The sequence below is a fragment of the Hyperoodon ampullatus genome, assembly GCF_949752795.1.
Source record: "Hyperoodon ampullatus genome assembly, chromosome: 2".
NCBI classification, from domain to species: Eukaryota; Metazoa; Chordata; class Mammalia; order Artiodactyla; family Ziphiidae; genus Hyperoodon; species Hyperoodon ampullatus.
Genome location: NC_136915.1, coordinates 169,285,383 through 169,312,764, shown reverse-complemented (window position 1 = coordinate 169,312,764; position 27,382 = coordinate 169,285,383). Strand labels below are relative to the sequence as shown.

Here is a 27,382-nt window from a genome sequence, read left to right as displayed (position 1 = left end):
TCTGCAACTGACCTTAGTTTGTCTCATGGGAGCCATCCTTACACTGGATTGGTCTGGAAATAAATTCCTACTGATTCCTCCATTAAACAGTTAAGTTGTGAGGTAAGAGGGTTTTTTCCCTAACCAGCACTATCTGGCCAGTTTCTGGCTTTCATCTGTTTCAAACAGCTTATGAGTACCAAAGAGCAGAATGAATAACTACTAAGCAGCTTTATGCTTCACTAAAGTTCAAGGTCCCTCCCTAAGGGACTGGCAGCACTCAGAAAGTCTTCTAAGACTTGGGAGGCCTAGACAAGTTGTGAGCCTCAGCAGTGGTGCATTGACAAAGATGAGTGTAGAGGCCGCAGAGGTCAATGGGTGAATAAAGGAAAAAGTAACTTGATTTTTGTTTGTTTCTATGAGTCATAGCAATTACCTACATCAGAGGTTTATGGCACTGGATTAACAGTCAGTAGGGGCATGAGCCTTAGGAGGCAAATTAAGACATCTTTGTGTCTCAGTTTCTTTATCTGGCTTTTGTAACCATGATTCATGATAATCTATGTCAAATTTCAATTGGATTACAACTCAGAGGGAATAGAAAATTCAATGGTTTGGTTTATTTCATCTGCAGTAAAGGATTCAAAAAGTTAAAACTTTAGGAAATTTTTCTCTGAATCATCTAAATATGACTTGTAGTGATCCCAAGGCTTGGTTCACAGTTAACCCACGTACCTCTGATGATCCTTTGTCTGCCCCCAGAGGTTACACAAGTCAGGTCAAGTTAAGATAAAGCATATCCTGAAAACTGCCATAGACTATAATCATTGAATTAGAATGCAGTTCAGTCTTCTTCCTGGTGCAGGAAACTCTTCACCATCCTTGAGAAAGACTCAACAGCCTCTGCTTGAACACATTCAACAATGAACTCTTACCACCCCACCCTTTTCTTGCCTACAGAGAAAAATCCCTGAGCAGGCAAGGTACTCCAGACTGCCAGGAAGGAGTACCTGGTACAGGATCACTCCAAGAATCCGGAAAATTTCATGACATAGAGAGTACACTGCATTCATTCGGCACCTACAGTATATTGCACAAGATGCTAAGAATACAGAGGTGGATAAGACAACACATAGCCTGCATGAAAAGAATGAAGAGTTTTATAGAAGTCCAGTGAAGGAATCACATCTACATATGACCTGGAGTGATAGCCATACTCATTTTACAACAAACTCATGTACCTCCAATGATCCTGGATCTGGCCCCCAGATGTTACTCAAGTCAGGTTAGATTAGGATAAAACATACCTTGAAAGCAATGGAGTCAATGTACTCAGTTTAAATAGGATGAGCTTGGAACCCTGGAGGTATACATTCTAGGCTATACAATTAACAAGCTATGTAATCTTGGGCTTTCCACTTAACCTTTCTAAGCCTCTGTTTTCTTTCCTAGAAACTGAGGGGTTTGGACCACCTTACTCAATAGCATACATCACAAATCAAGCAAAAAGGACTCTACAGTACTTGCCGTCCTTCTCAATATCCATCTTACCAGCCACTACCAATTGGTCACTTAAAATCCGTGGCTAAATTATTGTTAAGGAGCCTTTGAGCACTAAAATTTCATGACTTTAGACTTGAAATGGAGTCCTCCAAATCTCACCATCTCCCTCTCTGCCCCACAGCAGACTTGCTTGGTCTGTACATACTCCCTAGGGTGGTTGTTAACCATTACAAAAATTAAATTCATTGAAGTTATTCAAAAGTACATGTCATGAGTTCTGGAGGCAATTCCATAAAAGGTGTTCCAAAATGTCTTAGTAAAAATAATAGGTATTACAGCTGGGATAAATATATAACTTCCCAAGGTAACTAATTTTATTAATTCAGATACCATATACATTCAGCTGTGTTTACTCACACAACCACTTCACCTAATAAAAGTTCTTGCTCTGTTCTCCTGTAATATAAGCGGGGAAAGTATTAGCCTGGTAGAAGACTCAGCTACAGAGTCTCATTTTTGTCCATTTGTGGTCCAAAACAGCCTGATCCAGTGAGAATCTAAGATAATCTAACATTCAGGGATAATTCTATTATTCTCATTAAACTTGTCCGGCTCTCCCTTCCTGGCAGTTCTTGGATCCAGATTGGGTCCCTGTGCTGAGCTAATATTTAAACTTGGTTGCGTCATTGTTAAATTCTAAATGATCTAGATTGTGGTTGGGTTCTCACTGAGATTCATGTTAGATTTCTAATGATTTAAGATGAAGTAAAGAGCTACTAGGCCTTGGTAAGGCTATGTGCCACAGCATCCATCTCATCCCCTGAGAATCTAGATGTCTTATCACATTTTCTTAAAAAAAAAAAAAAGTTTCTTGGTACAGGACATATTACTTTTGATTGTGTTACACAACCTTGAGTATTTTCCAAAACTCTCCAAACATCTGATGTTTCAATGAGATTTGGCGTCAACTGTTTGAGTTATCTAGCTGGAACAGCAGCTCTAATCCCAGTGTAACTAACATAATCCCTTTTTCTCTGAGCCAACTCTGGCTGACTCAGCAAACCCAGCTTGAGTTACTGTCAGTCACCAAGATGAACCCACAAGGATCTTTTCGAATAGGGACAATATTTTTATTTATTTCCCATTTCATCTAGCACAGTGACAGGAACATAACAGGTATCCAAAAAAAGCCTGCTGAATAGAGTGGAAGCACTGACTCATAGTTCCCTTTAACTTCTCTGCTCTTGCTCCTTGCTTGTGAAAAGTTCTATATAGATCAAATATTAGTAAATAGAATATTTCTGTCCCATTGATTTCTGTCAAACTTTGAAAGGTAATGACTTCTTACACTTTAGCTTAATAAGTCTTTATGCCATGATTTTTTTTTTTTTTTTTTGATTAGAGAAAGGTTTATCGCAGGGCAAAGCAAGGATAATGGGTAGCTTATGCTCCAAAACCTTGAACTCCACAATGGTTTGGGGGGAAAATTTTCTTTATAGTGCCATGAGATTTTAAATTAGTAATCATCTAATAAGTAAAACTAGAGGCCTATCTAGTGAGATGGAGTAAGTACTTCCATTAAATAATCATCCATTAATTTCTGTACCTTGTAAAATTATGTATTCATGTTTCAGATTTTCTTAAAATTGAGTATGCTATGAAAACAACCTAAATCATCTGTCAAAAGGATGTTATTAACTGAATAACATGTATGTTTCATTCACTAGTCTTATAAATTTTCTATTTGACTTCTATTTTTTTCTATAGGTATAAATACTGTTAAAGGCCAGTATTTTCATAGCTGAGAGTATAAACATCCAGATATATTTAGAGACAAGAGAGTTCTTGTGATTGCAATGGGGAATTCTGGCACAGACATTGCTATGGAGGCCAGCCACGTGGCAAAGAAGGTATCATTCTTGATGTTACCTAATGAGGAGATTTATCTTAAGACACATGCCTCAGACAAACAGTATTTGACACCATGATAAGTGATGAAAGGAAAAAAAATTTCCTAAAACACACACACATACACTGAACAGATTTTTTTAGGTATATTTTTCTTGAATGTTCATAAACATTACTGTGAATTCCAGGTGTCATTTTTCTTCCAAATCCAACTTCTCTGACTTCCTATTTTTGTTATTTTCCCAGTCAAAAAGAGCTACAGGGGACATCTGTTTCTTACTCAGTCCCATAGGTCAGAAAATTCTGGCAATTTTTCTTGCTAAGATCTCCTATTTGCTCCTTCCTTTCCTTATTGATTGCCACCACCCTCATCAGGTCCATACCACCTCCCACTGAGTCTACTGCATTGCCTCCTAATAATAATTATGGAAATAGTCAATATTTATTGGGCTTGCTTACTCTGTGTCAAAAATGGCACTAAATGCTTCACTGCATTACCTCAACCAATTATCAAAACAAGCCACGAAGTAGGTACTATTATCCTTGACTACAGATGAAGAAACTGAGACTTAGAGAAGTTAAATAACCCGCCTAAAGGCATACCACCAGCAGGTGGTAGAGCCAGTCCTCATATCCTAGTCTCTTCCATTCAAAGCCCCAGCTCCAATTTCTACCCTGAGTCCCTGCACTCCTACCCCAGTCCATCCCCTCACACACGACAATCCATCCAGACCCCCAACCACCAACAAGCAAATCCTCTGAAAAGACTGATCTCATTATGACACTCATGTTAAAAAAAAACTAACTCCCCCTTACCTAAAAAAATAAAAATTACAATTTGCAGATGTATCAGCCCTGAATTATAGGGGTCTCCATAATCTGGTCCAAATCTTCCATTTTAACTTTATCCCACACTATTTTCCCACATGATCATCAACTGCACGCTGACAGGTCTATTCTGTGCCCTTTCCAGTTCCCAAGTCTCTATTTTCCTCTTTGTTCACACCATACCCCTCCCTTCTGCAGTGCCCTTTTCTCTTTTATTACAATTTAATTTACATTCCCAGATACCTCAACCCAAGACAAAATGATCTCTCGCTAGTATGAATTTATGTAATAATTGTAATTTACACTCCTCGGTCGGCAGTTTTAATTCTTAGTATTGCTAATTACCTTTTATGGTATGTATTTTCTTTCCAACTCTGCTATAAACTCATTGAGAGCCATTCAGCCAACAAATCAATATTAGTTGTTGAATTCCACTATACCGAATGTTATGCCAGGCATGAGGGATACACTGGAAAACAGAACAATCAAACAAGATTCCCTCTATCATAGAGCATATATTCATGGGGGAAAACAGATGTCAAATAAATAAATATAAATAATTAGATCAATAACTGCAAGAGTGGAAATAGCTCTGAAGAAAAAGAATTGAGAGTGTGTTCCCTTCTGGAATTTTCAAAAAGGAACTCGATTGATTGATTGACTAATTGATTGCCTTGGAGAGACAGCAATTTGGTGGAGTTATCCTAAAGGAAGGGAAAGGAGGTTCTGAAGCAAAAATTAACACAGGCCTATCCATGATGACCACCACATGTGGGTAACATATTACTATTTCTATTTCTCTAACCACTGGAAATTTCTTCAGTCTGAAAACATGCTTCGGCACACATCATTTCTGTATCGACAAAGAAACTCCCCTTGCTTCAGGATATAATTCATATCTACCAAAATGCCGTATCTGATTCTGCATCATGACAAAGAGAGGCAGGTGCAAATATGTCTAATGTCAGAATCACTGATGTGCTCATAGTTCTTGCCAACATACTGCTCCATCATGTTAGAAGGTCAAACAGATGTATAATAAAAACACTAACACTGCAGCTGTGGTCAACCCACAGCTGTGGATGCCCCAGTTTGTTGGAAGAAAAAACATGTATTAAATCAGTTGTTTTGTATCTGCAAAGCAACAGATTTTTGACTAATTTTTTTTTATTTTTAAACAGTTATACAGACAACTCCTTATTGTATAGGTACCAGAACAACTATTAGCTTAGTGAACTCGGTCAGCAGGTAAACTCAAGTAGCCAGATAATCTGTCAAAAGAACAAAAACAAAAACAAAAAAAACCACCAAAACTAGCTGTATTACTGAATTTTACCGTCAGTTCTAACAATGGTTTGTGTCAAAACCCTTTGCAGACAACTTTCAATTGCATCCATGCCCTGTTCTCGTTTACAATTATTAGCATACAAAGTTATCACCTGTTCACTGTCTTCTCACATGAGATTCTAAGCTCACTACAGCCAACCTCAATACATAAGTCACCATGGTGTCTAGCACTGAGCCTGGCAGATAAAAAGTGCTCAATAATATGTTCTAAGGCATTTTAATACTCTAGATATTCAAACCATTATCTCAAAAGAATAACTTTAAAGTGGGAGTTAGAGGAGCAAAAACTGTCTTGTCAGGGATGTATTTTGAGGGTGGCAGACTTTTTAGTGCCTTTCAATTCACAAAACTTCTCGAATCTCTGACAGAGCCAGCCCTGTTCACTGTGTCAAACTGAGTGACCTGTTTGATTGCTTCCAGGTGTTCCTCAGCACCAGGGACCAGTCAGCCAGCCCTCCCGCCTCCTTCCCTTCTTTTCATTCTGGGACTCTCCCCTCCATTAGGCAGGAGGTGCCAGTCTTGGGAGAAGTTACCTCTGTGGGATCATGAATGACCAAGAAGGATGATGGGATATGCTTACCATTTACTAGAGTTACTGAACACCCCTGGGCGTGGGTGATCAGCCAGGTCTTTGACTCGGGCTACCCATGGGACATGGTGCTCGTGATGCGATTTCAGAACATGTTCAGAAATTCTCTCCCAACTCCAGTTGTGAATTGGTTGATAGCAAGAAGGATGAACAGCTGGTTCAATATTGAAAATTATGGCTTAATACCAGAAGACAGGTAAATATGGAGTGTCTGCTGAGAGCTATTAGGGAGAAGGGGCCTCCATCTTTCCAGTGGCATATCCAAACCAGGCAATAATGTGACAACATGACTGAATGTGAAGGAAAATTTCATACAAATTACTTAATCATAATAGCTAACTGTTTCTGACTGCTTGGTAAGTGAAATTATGTAATACATAATTGTCAACAGCCCTTTAAAGTAAGTAGTATAATCTCCCTTTCATGGTGGATATGCTAAGGCTTAGAGAAGTTCAGTCACTTGCCGGAGCTCATTTAGTACTAAGTGGGCTCTGTGACCTTGGCAAATTACATAAACCTCAGCTGCAGCAATCAAAAGGGAATAATTTGTCTATGACTCTTCTGACAGAAGCAACACACTTGCCTGTTTCACTGTGTTGGAAAAATGGAATCCTTCCCCATGTCTCTCTAAGGGCAGTGCCTTCTTCTCCTTGTCAAGATGACCTTGATTTCAGTCTTGTCCTTTCAGTTACAACCCATGACTTATCCCATTAACAAGAACCAATGGTTTTACTTTCTCATTCATTGAGTCTGTACAATGACATTCCATTACCAGGGTGGCACCACAGCCTGGAGATCCTGTCTGCTCTTCCTCCAGATTCCACTCTGCACCAGCAGGGATCAGGTGGTACCCAAGCCACAAGTGATGGCAGGCAGCCCCCTTCCTACTACATGTACCTCATTCCTCTGGTTCTCTTCATCCTTCTCTCGTATACCTTGCTCTCTCCCTGCATTTTTTCCTTCCTTTTTTATTCCTACCCTCTTCTACTTCTTTTTTTTTTTTTTTTTTTTTTTTTTTTTTTTTTTTTTGTGGTATGCGGGCCTCTCACTGTTGTGGCCTCTCCCGTTGCGGAGCACAGGCTCCGGATGCGCAGGCTCAGCAGCCATGGCTCACGGGCCCAGCCGCTCCGCGGCATATGGGATCCTCCCAGACCGGGGCACGAACCCGTATCCCCTGCATCGGCAGGCGGACTCTCAACCACTGCGCCACCAGGGAGGCCCCCTCTTCTACTTCTTAACTCCAGGCCTCTTAGGGGTTTAACTCTTTCACCAGAGCTTTTTCTACCATAAGTTTTCGAATGACAGGCTGAATGGCAGCTATAAAGAATTTTATTTAATCCCATAAACCCTAGAATATATAAAAGGAGCCTGATATTACAAAGGAATTGTAATCTCTTCTCTCTCAGATTTAGCTAATCCTTTATCATCTCCAAAGTTCTTAAATATATACTATTTCATATGTTCTTCATCCTACCCAATGAACTAAGGATGGCAAATGTTAGTGTCCCTATTTTACAGATGAATAAAAGAAAGCCTACAGGGACCCAATGACTTTCCCAAGCTCTAAGTATAAACATTTGGACACAAAGCCACCCTTACTACCTCCTGCTCCAAAGCTCCTTCCATTTCATCATATTGTCTCTTACTGTGCATTCACCATAAGCCAAAAATGGCTCGGCTTACTTAAAATCATCTTGCTAAGTGTTTGTTTTGTGATTCCAAAGGCATAGGCAGAAAAAGATAATTCTGCCCTTATTCCTTTTAAACACATGCATGTTTCCCTTGTATAGTTGCTTCCTAGGAGGAGAGAGTTTCCAGCAGTTCTCATCAGATATAGAAGTTCCCAGTCTCCCTTGTGGTCCTTCAGCATTCAGCTATCTCTAAAGTGACAGTGATAGCTGAATGCTGAAATTCAACATGAGAAGCAGGAGCTAGAGAAAGCTCTGGCGGCTTTCTCCTCAGGCTTCTAAACTCTAGTAAATGGTAAGCATATCCCATCATCCTTCTTGGTCATTCATGATCCCACAGAGGTAACTTCTCCCAAGACTGGCACCTCCTGCCCAATGGAGGGGAGAGTCCCATAATGAAAAGAAGGGAAGGAGGAGGGAGGGCTGGCTGACTGGTCCCTGGCAGGTCTCTTCCCCATCCGTGTTTATGTCTAGGACACAGCTAAGAGAGCCTGTGGTAAGTAATGAGCTCCCAGGCCGTATCATCACTGGGAAAGTGCTCATCAAGCCAAGTGTAAAGGAGGTGAAGGAAAACTCTGTTGTATTTAACAACACCCCAAAGGAAGAGCCCATTGATATCACTGTCTTTGCCACTGGATACACCTTTGCTTTCCCCTTCCTCGATGAGACTGTGGTAAAAGTTGAAGATGGCCAAGCATCACTGTACAAGTACGTCTTTGCTGAACATCTGCAAAAGCCAACCCTGGCTGTTATTGGCCTCATCAAACCCTTGGGTTGGGATAACCACAGGGGAAACGCAAGCTCGATGGGCTGTTCGGGTCCTGAAACGCAAGTGCATGAGCAATAGCAGGACGGATATGTTCAGTTTGCCATATTATTTTGGATACTGGAAATTTTGAGGCCTTCTCCAGGTTCTATCTAAAACAACAGAATTTTTAAAAGCTAAGTCATCTATTGTTCACCAAATTACACTACCACAGTGAATTTGTGTCGTCACCAGCACAAAAGATAAATCATGCATCAAAAAATATCAGCTGTGTCTACCTGTTATTTTGCCTGAATCAACTGGTTCAATTAAAATTAAAAAGCTCAATCAATTGAATGACAAAATTCAGTCAAGCCAGTTGTGAGGGTCTGTCACATCAAATAAGTAGTGAGATGTTCTGATACTTATCTCTTCAGCTGATGGCTTTATCACCACAGCCATCCACTTAGGCTGCTAGTATTTCTGCCAGAAGAACAGATGACTAGCTGGGTACTAAAAATAAAATATGAGCGGTGGTAAAGTATCTTTACCTGCTAAGTAACCACTGAAACCTAAAGTTAAATTGCATTTTTTATTTGTTTTGCTTTACAGGTGTTAATAAATTACCACCATCGAGCGTCATGATAGAGGAAGTTAATGCAAGAAAAAAAAACAAGCCCAGTGGGTAAGTTAAGTACTATGCATTCTTTTTGAATCATAACTAAAACTGGTAAAGCAATAGCAAAGAAAGGTGAGAGTTACACTGGAGAAAAAAGAAGCACCTGAGATTTAGAAAGAAGAAAAAAAAAAAAACTAGGCCTGTTTAAGGAGAGAGAAGAGAAAGGGAAATTGAGGTTTTAATGTCCCAGACTATCACTTTAGACCATGGTCATCTAGCACCACATGGAGTTTAGATTCTAAGCCAAAATATAATTAATCCTCATCTACCAGATACTATTCTATACCTTTATCCATAATCAGCAGGCAAGCTGCTGTGTTTATCCACTCTGACACCAGAAAGTTCTGCTCATTCATTCATTTCAAAAAATCTGTGTTCAGCTCTATTGTTTTTATTCAGATGACTACTCTAGTGCAGGAGTCAAAATAGGGCCTATGGGCCAAATTTACCGACCATCTATTTTTCTCATTTACAATTTTAAATCATTGGAAAGAAGATTTTTTGATATGTGGAAATTATATGAAATTCAAATCACAGTGACATAAGTAAAGTATTATTAGAACACAGCCACACTCATTAATTTACAAATTGTCTAAGGCTGCTTTCACATTACAACAGCAGAGTTGAATAGCTGAGGTAGAGACCCTAATATGGCCCTCAAAGCCTTAAGTATTTACCATCTAGAACCTTTTGCATAATAAGCTTGTTGACACCTTCTCTAGAGGAGAGGTCTCCACTTGTGCTCTGCTCTTTGGCTACCACCAAGGGCCAGGGATAATGGAAGGGAGATGGCCAGCGAAGAGGGAGACTTGCCCCTTCCCGACTCCTAATCCTAAAACATCTCTGATTTTATCTGTTTTACTGTTTATCTGTTTCAGACTTTGATATAAATTTTCACTTAAAAAAAAAGGGTCTCTGTGGCAGAATAAAAAAGTTTTAAGGGCTTCCCAGGTGGCGCAGTGGTTGAGAGTCTGCCTGCTGACGCAGGGGACACGGGTTCGTGCCCCCGTCTGGGAGGATCCCACATGCCGCGGAGCGGCTGGGCCCGTGGGCCATGGCTGCTGGGCCTGCGCGTCCGGAGCCTGTGCTCTGCAATGGGAGAGGCCACGGCAGTGAGAGGCCCGTGTACCGCAAAAAAAAAAAAAAAAAAAAAAGTTTTAAAATCACTGCATTTAAGAAACATCACTTTTCTCATTCATATGTATTTCCAGACTTCAGTGTTGTTCTACCCTTGTCAAAGGGCTAAATACCAAAAGCACTTTAGGGGTCTCTTCTTCATCCTCAACCTGGGATACGACCTGATCTCCACTATGGAATTCTAGTATAACACAAATCATTAATTAGAACTATGTGATGTAAAAACTTCTGTCACATAGGTCAGTCAAAGATATTAGGGATTAATACCAGCATTACAGGGAATTCCACCCTATGATTTTTGCGGTTTTTCACATTATACAAATCAAGCAATAATTGAGTTCTAGAAAGATGTAGGAATAGTAAAATCATATAAAATCTTTTTTTCTAGAAGTTGCTAATCATTTGACAACAGAACTAAAGTAATATGAGATCCATTATCAGCATTTGGAGCACCACAGGTACAGAGTATATTTTCAAGGAATCCACCTTGTATTGAAATAATACTGTAAGACCATCAGACAGCTATGGGCATGGAGGGAAGAATACAGAAGCCAGTCCAAATTTTGTACTGTCATTGTTTACTTCTGGCACTTTTACTTGTTCTAAGGTTATCATTATTTAATCTTTTTGTCTTCCCCTTTATCCCAATCTTCCTTTTATAAAGGTTTGGCTTGTGTTACTGCAAAGCTTTACAATCTGATTATATCCCATGCATAGATGAACTCCTGACCTATATCGATGCAAAGCCCAACCTGTTCTCTCTGCTCCTGACAGATCCACGCCTGGCTTTGACCATCTTCTTCGGCCCATGCACACCATACCAGTTCCGTTTGACTGGCCCAGGGAAATGCGAAGGAGCCAGAAATGCTATCATGACCCAGTGGGACGGAACATTCAAGGTCACAAAAACTAGAGTTGTACAAGAATCCCCTTCTCCCTTTGCAAGCTTACTTAAACTCTTCAGCTTTCTAGCTTTGCTTGTGGCCATTTTCCTATAAATAAAAGATTACCTAAATGGATTGTCAAATGCACAGCGTAGATGGGCAGTGCTTTGGTTCCCCCATTGCAACAGCATTGTCTTCACGGCTATAAACCATACCTGAGTAGTGAAGGCCACCCCCTGCCCTTCCCTGGCTGGCTGGAGGGCCACCGCTGGTATTCCTGAGTGTCTCCCAACTCCACCTGCTTCTAATGCTAGAGGAAGATAACCAAGGTTTCTGTGCATTTGAAGGCTGCTGGAAGGTTCAAGTTTCATTTTAGAAGAGAGAGTTGTCCCAGACAGCACTCTGAGCATTTAGACCTCTTTTCTATTTTCATAGATCTCAACTAAAACTCCCTATTTCACAAAAGAAAAAAGTGGTGCTCTTATGATATCAGCTGATTAAAAATAAAAAGAAAGAAACAGCCTAGAATTATTTCAAGTGGTCTTTTATTTCAAGTGGTCTTTTATTCTCTTTTTAAGAATTGGGGGAAAGAGAGAGGGGATAAGGAGCCTATTAATAAAGGCCATAAAAGGATGGGAGGGTTCACTGACTTCATTGGAGTGTTTGTAAAGGAATGTACTTGCCTGGGAGTACTCATTCCCCTAGAATGCACTCTGCAACAAAACAGAGCCTCCAGCTGGGGTAATAACAACCACAATCAGATCTACTCCACAGAAAACACCCACTTCCACCTGTTCTTGGAGCCGGCCTCCAGCACCCAAAGGAAAACCACCTTCTGCTCACATACACCTTTACAACTTTGCTTAAAGAGGCAAACAGCTGCCTCTTCTAAGAGTCAATAAAATCCAACTGGAATTCATTACAGAAAAGACACAGCTAAGAAGTCTTTAATAGAGAGATAATAAGAAGAAAGACAAGACAGAAAATGAAGAGGAAAAGCAAACATCATGTCAAAAGCAGTTTTTGACCAAACTACACCAACCCTGGATTCTCTCTCACAGTTGCACATGTGAGGATGTGACTCAGCCAGAAAAGGTTTTGCCTTCACTTCATCTCACTGCTGGGCTTTGATGGGAAACTTCACCTCACAGAGAGGTCCATGATTTGCCTAACGGAGGGGATTCAAAAACTATGGAATCAGGAGAGAGTGAGCTCTGTAGGTAAGTAGAGATGCAGGTAACGACTCATCCACTCAGGTCTGTTGAAACAATCACCAATGGCCAATGATTTAATCAATCATGTCTATGTAATGAAACTTCTGTAAAAACATAAGGAAAGGATGGGGTTCAGAGAGCTTCCAAGTTGGTGAACACATAAAGGCTCAGGAAGAATGGTGCCCTTGGAAAGGACATGGAAACGCCACTCCCTTCCTACCTACCTTGCCCTGTGCCTCTCTTCCATCTAGCTATTCCTGAGTGATATCATCCTTTTATAATAAACTAGTAATCTAGTAAATAAAATGCTTCTCTGAGTTCTGTGAGCCAAATTAGTTCACAAAGCTACTGATTATTTTAGCAAATTAACTGAACCCAAGGAGGGGGATCATTGGAACTTCTGATCTATCGCTGGTTCTCAGAAGCACAAGTGACAACTGGGCTCACAACTGACAACTGAATTGAGAGGGAAGGCAGTCTTGTAGGACTGAGCCCTTAACTTGTGGAATCTGATGCCATCTCTGGGTAGTTAGTATCAGAATTGAGTTCAACTGCAGGACACCCAGCTGACCCCAAGAACTGCTCCACAGTGTGGGGGGAAAGCCCACACACACGCTGGAATTGGGAGAACACTTAACACAGGAACTCATAAGGAAAAACTGCTCCACTGAATATAATCTGAATGACTTCTTGAAATGCTTTTCTCTCCCGTGAAGCAGAGTTGACACTTGAGCGTTCCTCACGAAGCTGGCTGGGGAGGTTCAGTGCCCAGGGTGAAACATGGCAAGGTAAACTACCCAGGCAGCCACAGGGGCAAACCACGAGGACTCAAGCTGGAGCCTGAACCTAATCTCAAGTACTGAATACATTGTGCCAAGAGACTAAAAATACAGACTATGGCCAAACCATCTACAACAATAGAATGACCTGTAACTTCTGCAGCAATCAGATTAGAACACTCAGGACCAGGACTTGGTCAGTGAGTGCCAGCTTCTCTAACTGTTGTCCCCACTCCAACTCAGGACCAACAAAGAAGATCAAATATACTCCCCAAACCAGTCACATGTGATGACTTGCTTCTCGTTAGCCCGCCTCCACCTTCCCCATGCCAACAACCTCCAATAAGAGTATATGTGAATCATTCCCCTTTTTTCACTCTTAAAAAAAACTCCCCTGCCTGCCTTTAAATCTCTACCAAATGCTAGTGATGGTAGCTGAGTTTCTTGCTATAGCAAGCTCTGTCTTCATGGGGAAGGCTGTACTACAAATTTAACAAATAAGAAACAGGCAAGGAAATATCAATTGATTAGTCCAAGGTAAAAGAGCTCGTAAGTGGCCGAGTCAGGACATAGATCTGCAGAACATACATCCAGGGCTCTTAACTTCACCATTTAAGCCTGTGGTCTCCAATGTTCAAATAAATGACTTCAGAAGTCTTAACAGTGATATCGTGAAAGTCATATTACAAGGATATTGCTCCATGAAAGTATCCATGTGTCTCCCTTTCTCCCTCTGCCTATGAGTGTGTATGGACCTGCCTCTCTATCCACACACATCTTTCCTGCTTTGTCTGGGATTTTGAAGCTCTTTTCCATCATGTAGACCACTAGTTTCTGAATCTCCACATGCATCTTTTTCCGGGTTTATCCCTCCCTCTTCTCTGACCATGACTATTCCAGATGTACTCTGTGGCCATGGTGTAGAACAGATTCAACAGAAAAAAAGGGGCTCTCATTCCTCACCTTGGAATTATTCCATAAATCATACTGGGAAACAGTTTTGTCCCATTCATAAAGACAACTGAATTTAGTTGTGTCCCAGAAACCTGGCAAAAGAGAAAACATATTACACACTTCGGCCTCTTGCTCATCCCTTAAATCAGAAGGACTTCTAAGGCATTTCAACTTAAGAGTAATTTTACATTTTCAGAAATTCTTTTTAGTGTATACAAATAGTACCACCTACTGGGCCTAACATTTTTTACAGTCCAACACTCCAGGTCTTTCAACATGCCCCCTGGGGGGGTTGCATAGAGAACTGAAACCACTGCAGAAGTTCCGCCACCTACTAGCTGTGTGAACTTCAGCAAGTTACGTACTTTTCCAAAGCTACAGTTTTCTTTTCTACTGCATAGAAGTTATAACACATCCTACCTCGTAGGGTGTTATAAGGATTAAATAGTGTAATCCACATAAAGTACTTAGCATAATTCCTAGTATTTAATAACTGACAGCTATTATTACTATTATTACCTAAGCAGGATGCACATTTTATTGCTTGCCTTATTTTTTCTGAGCCACAGACCTAGCGCCTCAATGGACATTTCAAACAGAATATGCCATGAGCTTCTCAAATGCAATACGTACAAAGTTAACCTCATTATCTTCCCCAAAAGCTCCCTTACTCAGTCCCTGATATCATCCTCCTTATCCTCTGCAGGGAAAAAATGTGTTTCAATAAGTAATTATGTAAAATTGCACAGTTTAAAAATAAATGGTGGGCTTCCCTGGTGGCGCAGTGGTTGAGAGTCCACCTGCCGATTCAGGGGACACGGGTTCGTGCCCCGGTCCAGGAGGATCCCACATGCCACGGAGCGGCTGGGTCAGTTAGCCATGGCCGCTGAGCCTGCGCGTCCGGAGCCTGTGCTCCGCAACGGGAGAGGCCACAGCAGTGAGAGGCCCGCGTACTGCAAAAAAACAAACAAACAAAAAGGCTGGGGGTGTGGGGAAATCCCAGATTTGTAGTGTTTGCCAGTTTCCATGATGTAAATACCCCCACCATGAACAATGTCGAGCTATTGTGTGGAGCATTACTGTGTGTAATGCCAAGCTGTCACTGAACTTGGAAGAGATGCATATTCTCACTCTGCAAGCCAGCTCCAGTACACCACTAGATAAGAACATTTTGGGGACAATTGGAGAAATTTGAAAGTGGACTGTATGTTGGATGATGTTATTGAATTTATACTGACTTTCTTAGTATAGAAAGGGAGAATGCCCTTACTCTTGTGAAATATGTGCTGAAATATCCTGATGGCATCCTAATGTTTGAAGACTACTTTCAGATGTGTGTGTACAGGTGTGTGTGTGTGTGTGTGTGTGTGTACGTGTGGAGAAAGAGAAAGAGAGAGAGGGGAAGAAAATTCCAATGTGTCAAGTGGTTGCTAGTTGATGAAATGGGTGAAGGATACATTAGTGTGCATTAATAAAATTGTTCTTTCAACTTTTCTGTGGGCTTAATATTTTTCAAAAGAAAAATTAATTTGTTGCCAATAGAAGATTTTATATAAAAATCTGAATTTGCAGTTTCTGTTGAAAGGAACCTAAAACCTTGCAATTTGGGGCTTATGCTCTCAAATTACACCGTTTAGCTGAACCTAATAGATGGGGGATGTGTTTTCCAGTCAGATCTTATCCCGGCCCTCTTCCCTCATTTGGGTTACCTTCCTGACCCCTGTGGGCATCTGCATTTGCTCCCCTGGTCTAGAAACTGTTCAATGAGCTTAAGATGGTATTTTATGCTTGTTTCCAAGCACTCAATGGAGAAGAAAAAAAAAAAAAGATGTTGCCTATTATTATTATTCCCAGTGCTTGCTTCTGTAATTATTCTTCTCCTTAGATATGAGCCCTAGGCTAATGCCTAAAACCAATCTTACGCTTTTTCAAACAGGTTTTACCAGCTCCCTCTGCTAACCCTTTCCAAAAGGATGAAACAGTTTAAATTCCTTATAAGTTCTGAATTTTGAAATCATACTTCTGGGGTTAGGGAACTCTAGACTTGGGAGAACTTGATGACGTGATAGTCACCTAATTGACTTTCTCCTATGGACAGTTCCTATGATGGTTCAAGGGACTAATTAAAGAGTCAGAATTCAGTTAAGTAGAACTTCTGTTTCACCGGGGATTGTGGTTTGGAATGACTTGGCGCCCTCTAAAGGCTACAATGAGAAGAGCAGTCGCTTACCACGTGCTCCCCTTTAAGTTTAGGGCTCCATCGGAACTGTGACGTTTAGGAGGGTGGGGAAAGGGGCAGAAGTCGTTTGTGGCCTTCGAATCCGAAGGCTTTATTCTAACTCGTCATTTAGCCCTCCTTCGAGAACACGGAAGTATCAAGCTGGTGCCCTACACAACTTTCTTTTCCTCGGTGAGTATACTTTCTGCTGTCACTAGCATGACAGGAAAAACGGATGGTTTTTGTTTTAAACCGAGAGTACTTTGATTAAAGTCAGCATTGGTTTATTTTTTATTCTTCTTTTAAAACAAAGAGTTTGTGTTTGGAATTTTTTTTTTTAAGACAAACACTATCTTTGTCTTTGGGCTGTGAGAAATAATTTGTCAAAATATCTGCTCTATGCCAACAAGGTAAGTGTCCTGGATTTTTTTTTTTCATAATGGGGAAATGTTTCCAGAAGCTGCTTTCACAGAGGATGAATACTTTCCTTGGTGAGTACACTCCTTAAAAATGAATGTGATCTTCTCCTTCGAGAGCCTCTTGATTAGTGTTAAAGCAGCAGAATTAGAGAAAACCAGGAAGCAAAGGAACGTGCTAAGGAAACAAAGTTATGTTGTAGGGGAAAACCACCCTGAAGGAAGGTGTGGGTGAGAATAACAGAATCATGGGACTGTCTGTGATTCCAGGCTCACTTCTGATTTCATCTTTTGGATGAGATGGAATTGTGAGGCACTGGGAAACACAAAATACTCCACAAGTGTTATGTTAGGAAATACCGTAGCAAAGGAAGAGCACTGGTAGAGTGATAATAAGAAATATAAATAGATCCAAGTCCAAACTCATATAAATCATAATCAGCTACATAATTTGCTAATCATCCAAGTCTCTCCATGACTCAAAAATGATTCCTGCATTTTCTGGTCTGTCAGGTATGGAGTGGGGTTTTCATGTTGTTCAAAAGTCCAGTTCAGTAGTTTAGGGCTTCTTTCGATTAAGGCACTAAATGTCAGCAGCCTTTGACCTACAATGGACCTTATGTTTATAGCCCACTTTACAGTTTACAAAGAGCTTAACACACGTTATGTCCTCCTGCCCCTCCAAGCCTGCAGTCTTCTCTACTGCCTTTCAATTCACATCTATTTTGGACAACAATTATTTGGCACTTAGACAGTCTCTAAGTCAGTCTGTAAAGGACAAGGTGTTTTTGCCCAGGAAAAATACAGCCTACTATGTGTCTCTAAGTAGGTCTCCAGACATAGCTAAGCAGCCCAAGAGTGTCTGCAAGCATTTGTACCCAGAGCACACTGCTATTACAGGATGTACCACATGATATCATGTGTGTCAGCCTCTCTCCATATAGTGGCATCTTCTGTGGACAGTCACTGGGTCTATATTTATTACTATTATTTAAGTCACTGGCTCTTAATCATCTTGGGGGTCCCCACGCTTGGCTCAGTACTTGCCCTTAGAGGTACACAGGGTGCATCTCTTGAGTGAATTAATTTGCTGCCAGTCTATTCACTGCAGCACATTTTGCATTTTAACCAGATCAATTAACAACTATTTCTTTCATATTATTATGCAAAAACACAGCACAGAGGGATCTGCCAATTCCAGACCTCTACCTAGTGCCCTGGAAGTTTAAGTGTTCTTATTGGTGGAGGCCATTTATTTCTGATTAAAAGCCACCTAAACCTTTTACTCAATCCAAAGGAAGTCATAGGTATGTTTGCCTAGATGTTTCCAAACTTGTTGATAAATTTTATCTGCATGAGCTGTCTCTTCCAGGAAGAGAAGAAAGGAGGGAGTCAGTTAGGGAGGTGGGAAATGAATGCTGCGTAAATATTTGGTGCTAGGCAGTTTTGTGTAATTATTATCACTGTTTAAGACCCAAACAATCCTTCAATATGGCTATTTTTCTTATTTGCAAATAAGTAAATCTTAAGGTGTGTAAGTGGGTTGTTTGGGGTCACATGCCTAGTCAGTTGCAGAGACAGAGTTCAAACCCAGTTCTGCTGCCTCCAAAGTCCATTCTTATTGCAGCCTGCCCAACTCTTCCAAATCAAAAGAGACTCCTAAATAAACAAAAAGTCTCAGGGGGAAAAGTGTAAATTTTGCTATCAATAATGAAGCCAGGCGTGAAGGTCTCAACCTTACAAAAGGTAGGGTGGCAGGTAAGATTTGGAAACAGGCAGCCCTGAGAAATCCCTCTGATCCTTGTTGCAAGTCCCTGCCTAGATCCTCCTCGAACCAGGTGAGTCCAAAGGGTCCAAGGGCTCAGCAGTCTTCTTCTGCCCTCTGTAAGGTCAGTAACTTCACTTTGGTTTTGTGCCTGGGGGTTCTGATCTGGCTAGGAGGCAAACTACAAAACCAAAAGGACAAAATCCCCCAAGCCCAACCAGAAGGTGTGGCAGCAAACCTGAGCTCAGGTGAGGGAAGAGGCTTAGTAGCAGGAATCACAGGACACTTCAGGCTCTCAGACCAATGAGATGTGCACATCCAGGCTCATACTCAGATACCCAAAGTCTCTCCAGACTCAACCTCTTATTAGCAGAGTGGCCTTAAGTCGTGTTCAGTGATGATGCTATATGTTTTCCCATTTACCGGTATTCAGGGCTCAATAAATATGTTCTCCCTAGGTTCCTCAAGGCAAACACCATTATGGTAAGTGTCATGACACTACAAAAGTCACATAAGAGTTATACGGCAAGATCTCTCCTCAAAAAGTACCATGTCTTCATAGGCAAAGTCAAATCAGTTAAGTATATATTTTTTTTTTTTTTTGCGGTACGCGGGCCTCTCACTGTTGTGGCCTCTCCCGTTGCGGAGCACAGGCTCCGGATGCGCAGGCTCAGCAGCCATGGCTCACGGGCCCAGCCGCTCCGCGGCATATGGGATCCTCCCAGACCGGGGCACGAACCCGTATCCCCTGCATCGGCAGGCGGACTCTCAACCACTGCGCCACCAGGGAGGCCCGGTTAAGTATATTTTATAAAGCAAATACTTTGAGGTCTCAACTACTCTTTGTGTGTTTCTCAAACTGGCCATGAGGGTTGAGGGAAAGGCAGCACTTGAGACTGAGGACACCTGACACTTCAAAGTCTTCCGTGTGACATAAACCTGATTTGCTGAAATCAACTCTGTGGTTAGCCCATCTGATCAAAGCAAAAGCTATGTTGATGTTTGCAGAAGCCCAAAACATAAAATCAAGAAAAACTGGTTATAAATCCCCATGACACATTCACACTTCCTCCAATCTTTCCTGACAACATGGCATCCCCATTTCCATATGACCATATGACCACAGTTCTGTATTATGGTCAGTCAACCTTTCTCTGTGCAAAGTTAAGAACCTCCCCTAAATGCATGTAATATCTTTTTTTTTTTTTTAAGGGCTTCAAATGCTTGGCTTTTTATTTATTTATTTATTTATTTTTGGCTGTGTTGGGTCTTCATTTCTGTGCGAGGGCTTTCTCTAGTTGTGGCAAGCGGGGGCCACTCTTCATCGCGGTGCGCGGGCCTCTCACTATCGCGGCCTCTCATTGCGGAGCACAGGCTCCAGACGCGCAGGCTCAGTAGCTGTGGCTCACGGGCCTAGTTGCTCCCCGGCATGTGGGAACTTCCCAGACCAGGGCTCGAACCTGTGTCCCCTGCACTAGCAGGCAGATTCTCAACCACTGAGCCACCAGGGAAGCCCTGTAATATCTTTTTTGCTGGCAGGACATGGCCCATGACTAGCTATTCTTTAGAACTTTAGACGCTTTGAATAAAAACTAACATTTTTGCTTGTTGCAATTCCTAGCATTTCAGAGGGACTAGGTGTTAGCAAAGAGTCCTTTTAATACTGAGAGGATCTAAAGTCTTAAGGGGATCAAGGTCCTGGCTACACTAGCTAATAATAAGAGCAAAATTTAACTGAGCACTTACTATATAGCAGACACACTTCTATAACCCTTCCAACATATCTCAGTCATTTAATTTCATAACAAATATTTTAAATTGGTATTATTATTTCCACTCCCATTGTGCTGATGAGAAAACTGAGGCACAGAGAGGATAAACAACTAGCCTAAGGTCATACTGTAAACAAATGAAGCCAGGATTCAAACCAAACCAGTGTGATTTCAGAGCCCTCATCTTTAAACAAAATGTGATTCTGCCTCAGCTCAAAGATGAAAGGATCACTGTAAAAGTTGACTTCTATGACAAGGGCTCCCTTCTAGCTTTGTCATATAAAGAAGCTCTGCTCAACCTATCTCATACAGAACACGCCATGGCCAAGCGAGTTGCAGTGATTGGAGCTGGTGTGAGTGGCCTGTCCTCCATCAAATGCTGCTTGGATGAGGACCTGGAGCCTACCTGCTTTGAAAGAAGTAATGACATCGGGGGACTGTGGAAGTTTACTGTGCGTAGTTCATACCTCCCACTTACACCAATCATAATCTGGCCGTTTGCTTTGTGTAGTATTTTTCACATTATCAGAAGAAGAAGAACGCAGGCACTAATCCACCCTTCTTAGGAGTGTAATATGCAGCCTAGTGGGGTATGCTCAAGGCTAGGCCTGCTATTAGGTGACTTGAGCATCAGGAAGTGAGGCTGGAAATGACTAAATACCCCCTGCCTCTGGCCAAAATTGGTCCTGGTTACTGGGAATAGCAGGGTCTTCAGAGGGAATAAAGGGACCTGCCCCAGTGGTAGGGTATAAGGTGTCAGAAGACGGGAGGCCCAAGTATTAAATGCTTTGGTTGGGTAGAGAAGAGCAGCCTTTAGTGGGAACTCAGGGTTGGGGAGGGTGCTTCAAACTGGTATGAATGAGGGAAGCCTTCTTGGAGTAGGCAGCATTTGCCAGTCTTGATGGATGGTGAAGAAAACAGAATAAGCAAATGCATGTAAATGATCACAACCCTAGGATTATAGCATACTGGGGAAAAATAATATTTTTCTGGTGTACTATGGGCCTCTTCAAGCCACCAAATGTCAATGTGGAAGAAAGTATTAAGTCTGCTGTTTGACCCCATGGTTGGTTTGGTTTCCTTCTCCTATTGTAAAGTGATATAGATTAATTTTAGAAAACAGTACTGAGTTAAACAAAAGAAAAATACAAATTAAATATAATATCAATTCTCATGAGTCAGCACTAACAAAATTTGATGTAATTTTTTCCAGTCATACAAATACTATTTTTTTTTCAAAAATGCAATTGTAGTACTCATTTTCATTCATTCAACAAGTACTCGTGTTGTCCCTCTACCAGGACCTATGGGAAACAAGATGGACAAGGACCCAGCCCTCCTTACTGTCTGGTGGGGAACAGAAACAGTAAACAGATCACTACAATGCAGTGTGATTGGTTCTGGGCTCAAAGTACAGTGTGCTGGGGCAGGGCACAATAGCTACCTTGTGAAGATCTGTTGGGTTATGGAAGACTTTTTAGAGAACATGATGGTGAAGGAAGAGACTTGAAGAAGAAAACTTCAGCCACGAGAAGTTCACCGGTGCCTTTAATACAGATCTTTTTGTTTTGTTGTTTTGTTTTTGAGTGACAGAGATCGAGACAAAACAACAAGTTGAGGAGTCCAGGAGAAAACAGAGGCTGCCAGTATGTGATGATTCTTTCATGACAACTGAGATAAGACAGAGAGAGACAAGGCTGGAAGGGGATACAGGTTGAAAGGGAGTTTTGTTTTGTTTTGAAAATTTGAGTCTTCAGTATTTTAAGTGTGGATGGGAAGGAGCAATAAAAAGAGAGCAGTTGAAAATATACATAGACAATAAATAGAAAAATTAGTGAGGAGTTCCTTAAACAAAGGCAAGAGGAAGAGGTGCAGAGCATGAGTGGGGGGAATAATCACGGCAAGGGAAGAAGGAGAAGATAAGCAAGATAGACCATGGGCCCGTGTTCATGGAATTACTTAAGGGCAGTGTCATTCTTGGAGAGCCCTATTAAATGTTGTTAGCTTCTTTGTAGTTTGAGAACGATACCGTATTTAACAATTCCAACCCCACCAATGATTTCTGATAACTATAGCATGGGGACCCAATGCTAACTTTTCCAGGAACTCTTTGGAATTACACGTGGAACGCTAACTGCTGATGGTCTCTATTCTCTTCCTCCTTTCCCCCCGACCACCCCATCAAGCTAACTGTGCTTTCACCACAGGAAACTTCTAAAGATGGGATGCCCAGGGTCTACAAGTCATTAGTGACAAACGTCTGCAAAGAAATGTCATGTTACAGCGACTTCCCCTTCCAAGAAGATTATCCCAATTTCATGAAGCAAGAAAAATTTTGGGACTACCTCCAAGAGTTTGCTGAGCACTTTGACCTTCTGAAATACATTCGGTTTAGAGTAAGATACCTTGGGTTATGGAAGGTTAATGAGTAGGGGCTGGCCCATTCGCCAATCTGATGGAAATGGGATACTTAAGTAAACTTCTTCCTGACTTTCTCTATATATGAATAAGGCAAATAATAATCCTGCTGGTCATGTTTTACTCAAATAAGTCACTAAAATACTGAATTTCCTGGTTCTTCCTCTAAATCCAGACTCTCATTCAGGATAAAATTTAGAATGTTTTTGAGAGGAAAGGAAAAATGGATTTTGTTCATGAAACCCACTGGGAAGAAACGACTAGAAGTCTGAACCACAGATACTATAATGGGTCAAAACTCATTTTCCTAAATTTTTTCAACATTCGGTGTTTTAATTTATCTCCTTCTCACCAGGAATAAAAACTGAATGTTTCTTCCTTGCAGTGAAGGCATTCAGATGTTTTGGGTCCTAATCTATATGACCACTTTTGAGACTTTGCACAAGTTATTTAACTTCTCTAGGGAAAAGATAAGCCAATGTTAACAGACCTCCTATCGTGGGACTGACTTGGCCCACTTGAAATAACAGACACGGTTACCATACAGTCATTTCATGAGGTCCCAAGATGACTGATGGAAAGCGAGTGTTTGTCTTTTGCTTTCAGACCACAGTGTGCAGCGTAACAAAGCGTCCTGACTTCTCCAAAACTGGTCAGTGGGATGTTGTCACAGAGACAGAGGGGAAGCTGGACAGAGCTATCTTTGATGCTGTCATGGTTTGCACTGGACACTTCCTGAATCCCCATTTACCTTTGGAGTCATTTCCTGGTGAGTCATTTCTACCTGAAACCATGCCTACTCTTCTGGGTTCTTCTAGAAGTTACTGATTTGTAATTGGAAATACTTCCTCATGATTATAGACAACTTTATGTTTACCCTCAGAAATAATATGTACAAAATAACTTTGAAAGTTATAAAACACTATAGAGGTGTCAGATTTTATTATTTACTTATTAATATAAATGCTGACGTTATCATTTAAGTTTTATCATGCCTGTCTGATTCAAGCTCAGTGATCACATAAGGCTCAAAACTATCAGATCGGTCATGAAAAAAAATAGGCTTTGAATCTTGTCATTAAATTACAGGTCATTTGAATCAGGAGTGACCTGTAATTCAATAACTGAAAGGAAGTGAGAATACAAGGAAACTTGACAGAATTTTTTTTAAGAAATAGACCAGAAATAATACATACAAAGAAATATTGTCACCCTTCAAAATAGTCATCACAATAATAATCCATCCACCTCTTAAAGCAGGGCTATCCACACAAAGGAGTTTTAGAAATTCCCCTTTGGAAATGCTGTTGATCCAATGGCACATTCTTTTTAATATGCTCACAATTGGAAAATCTCCATCTTTTGAAGTCAAGTGAGGATTACTAAAATGTAGTGAAGCTACTCTTCTTCCATTACTCATAAGTGGCCCTAAAGGCAATTGAGTATGAAGTTTTGAAACTTCTTTTAGGAATTAAAAGAACCTTTAAGAAACGAAGATGTGAAGAAGAAAGTTTGCAAACCTTAGACAATAAAAAATGAAATATAAATCTTAAAACATAATCTCAAATTAACAAACTATTCTATTTTCAAAATGTGTTAGGGACCAAGGGAGAATTCAGTACATAATTTTACAAAGAAGCAATATTGTAAATGGTGGGTCAGCTTCAGGCTTGCTGCTAGTCTATGGGCTAAATACATAATCACATAGTACTAAAGGAATATACAACTGCCTCTATAACAATGTTTCCATGAGGAAATGTGTCACAAGTGTCAAAGAAGAGATGCTTTTGGAATTAAGTGTCTTGTCAGGTTTGAGGTGGCTAATCCTTTACTCCTAACTACCTTCAGTCCCACTGTGACTATAACTAAAGAACACTGCTGCAAAGGAGCAATCAGGAGCTGAGAGGTGATGATCTTTGTGGCAGCATGAAGTGTCCAGACTGGCAGAAGTGGTCCCAAGGAAAGAGACTGGCTAAACATAAACTAGAGTAGCAACATAGTTTTGGATCATCTTGAGAGCAGACATTTCTACATACTTTAATGACCTCAGGGAGGTGGGGGAGGAATAATTGTAGTAGAAATATTGAGGTGTCCCTTTCTTTTGCCCTAAAACCCAGATATTGGAGAAGGAAGAGACCCACACACGTAGATTTTAGAGACTCTCCCTGAGGGGGTCTTGGTTTATGACCAAACTTTGGAAGAATCTGTTATGGGGGACAGCAGGACAGATAATCCCAATTTCCTCTGTGTTTCCAGAGTGAGGTATCTTGGTGAGTGGATACGATGTAAGCTTTCCAGGGAGTTCTGGTCTGCTACAGTTCCCTGCAGGCCATGGCCCTGGATAAGTAGCATTTAGCATAATGGTTATGAACAAAGCTCTGGATCCAGACCCTGTGCCAGTTGCTTAATCTTGGATGAACGTAACCTCCCTAAGCCTCAGCAAAGTGGAAATATAAGTTCCCGTCTCAGAGTAGTGATGAGGATTAAATGAGATCATCCATGTAAAATACTTAGCATAGTACAGAGCACACAGTAAGCACTCTATAAACAATAGCTACTACTGTTATGAATCATGACCTTTTGTAAGCTATTATCCACCATCTGAGAATTGCTTGGAAGAACCTGCTTCCTAAGAAGCAGGTGCGTCCCCCAGACGAAGAAGTATTTCTCCCTCTTAGTTAAGTTATAACCCCAGTTATAAGCCTCAACAGCCATTCCATCTCAGAGTGCTGGATCCTCCCAGAGCCCATACAGGAGTCACGGGATGGGTGGCACAAAGTGCAGTTCTGCAGGTCGCCCCTCTTCATTCTTCTCTGTCCCACACTCAGAAGTTGTGTAAACGTGACTCTCTAAACACACATCAGTTGTAATCATTAGTTACAGATTAGTGGTCGCAAATGCCTAATTATATTTCATCAATTATTAACAAATGTTCTTAAACTTTGTGAGCGTTGTGCATGGACTTCAAGCTTCTGGTCTTCCTTCTCCTAAGGTAGTTGCTAAGCATTTTTCAACACATAACGGTAGGGGAATAAGTATAAGATGAAGAAACCACAATAGCAAACTATTCCAGAGATATTTGCTGACAAGGCAAACTAGGCCCTGTGCCTCCTAGCGGACCGCTTTTTTTTCTGAATTAGTAGTTTTGATTTACCAGATAGATTCCTTTGGGGCAGGGGAGGAGGCAAGGCATTATTGACATAATCACTGATTCAGAACTACCTATGCATTCCATACGTTTTCTTGGGTCCCCTGCTCAAATATGCAATTATGGAGAACCAGTTATTTGAAAAGCATTGTGTTAGGTACATACAAAAATCTATGAACCAAGGTTGAGCCCTCAGGAAGCTTCTCTCCAGCCAAACCTCAGTGAATGGGTTGAAGCCCCGCTCTCTAATGCATCCGGGGCATGTGCTCTTCCCCCTTCTTGAAACCCTCTTAGGGCTTCGCTTTTCAAATTCCTAATCATCTTTCTAATGTCATTCTTTGAAAGAAAAAAAAAAATCACCTCCTCCAGGATGACTTCCCTGGCTCAGTCTAGGCTGATGCCCCATTGAAGGCATCGTAACACCTCCTGTTCTGGGGGGTAGCATAGTATCATGCTTGACAGCTGAGCCCAAAGTCAGATGACCTGACTTCCCGTCGGGCTCTGCTACTTACTGTATGGCCTTGGGCAAGTTGCTTAACCTCTCTGTGCCTCCACTTTCAGCATTAGTAAAATTGCATCATAATATTGTTCACCCTATGGGGTTGTTGTGAGGTTTAAATTAATTAATATGTATAAAGTCCTTAGAAGAATGTCTGGGACTTGCTAGTAAGGTCTGAATAAGCATTAGTTAGCTATCGTCTGTTTACCTATTTCTCACTTGAGGATGAACTCTTTAAGGGTAGAGACTGCCTTTTATTCTCACATCTCCTAAACCTAAAACCTGAAACAGTGCCTTGGGCTATACAATGTTGAAAGTACAGGTCATGTAATGTAGAGTTATTAACCAACTGTACTTTTTCTTGTAATGTCCCTGCAGGCCTCATCTGTGGGGCTTGTCCTTCTCCTGCCCTTGGTTGCAATTTCCAGCCATTCCCACCGCTTTTCTGCTCACTCTCAAATAATGAAAAGTCCTCCTCTGTCATCTTTTTTTTTTTTTCGCCGTGCCATGCAGCATGTAGGATCTTAGTTCCCTGACCAGGGATGGAACCCATGCCCCCTGCAGTGGAAGCACAGAGTCCTAACCACTGGACTGCCAGGGAAGTCCCCCAACTACTCATTTTTATAGCTGAAGTGTTCTGTCTTGTGTAATAGTAAAAACTGGCAATTACCTGTAATGATGAAGCTTCTCCCCTCCCCCAGCTGCCTCCTGCTTTGTGCTGACAGCCGCAATGAGAAGAGATGGTGCGCTTGGCTGCTCCCTTCCTCTGCCAGTTCCTCCTCCAAACCTTTCACTCACCAGCTGCAGTCTCTGGCCCTTCCAGAATTGGAGTCAGGGCAAGGACAAGAAGAAGTAAGGGGGCAGGAAAAGTCTTTCTTGACTGGCACCAACCAGGTGCTAGTTCTCTCAGGC

At 41.3% G+C, this 27,382-nt stretch overlaps 2 protein-coding genes across 2 annotated transcripts in view; both read left to right on the top strand.

Moving 5' to 3' along the window:
- LOC307066610 (uncharacterized protein) overlaps window positions 1-11,401 on the top strand; it is a gene marked incomplete at both ends in the record, with an annotated part of 87,276 nt that extends 75,875 nt beyond the window's left edge. Inside the window, 7 exon segments of the mRNA XM_079723810.1 lie at window positions 3,250-3,284; window positions 3,288-3,406; window positions 6,156-6,350; window positions 8,317-8,616; window positions 8,618-8,670; window positions 9,200-9,272; window positions 11,068-11,401. Coding sequence (XP_079579936.1) covers window positions 3,250-3,284; window positions 3,288-3,406; window positions 6,156-6,350; window positions 8,317-8,616; window positions 8,618-8,670; window positions 9,200-9,272; window positions 11,068-11,401 — 1,109 coding nt within the window.
- Window positions 11,402-20,719: 9,318 nt separating this feature from the next.
- The window catches only part of FMO4 (flavin containing dimethylaniline monoxygenase 4), a gene marked incomplete at its 3' end in the record, with an annotated part of 28,351 nt that continues 21,688 nt past the window's right edge, over window positions 20,720-27,382 (top strand). Inside the window, 3 exon segments of the mRNA XM_079697263.1 lie at window positions 20,720-20,857; window positions 22,613-22,801; window positions 23,430-23,592. Of these exon segments, the coding sequence (XP_079553389.1) occupies window positions 20,726-20,857; window positions 22,613-22,801; window positions 23,430-23,592 (484 nt within the window). The 5' untranslated portion in view covers window positions 20,720-20,725.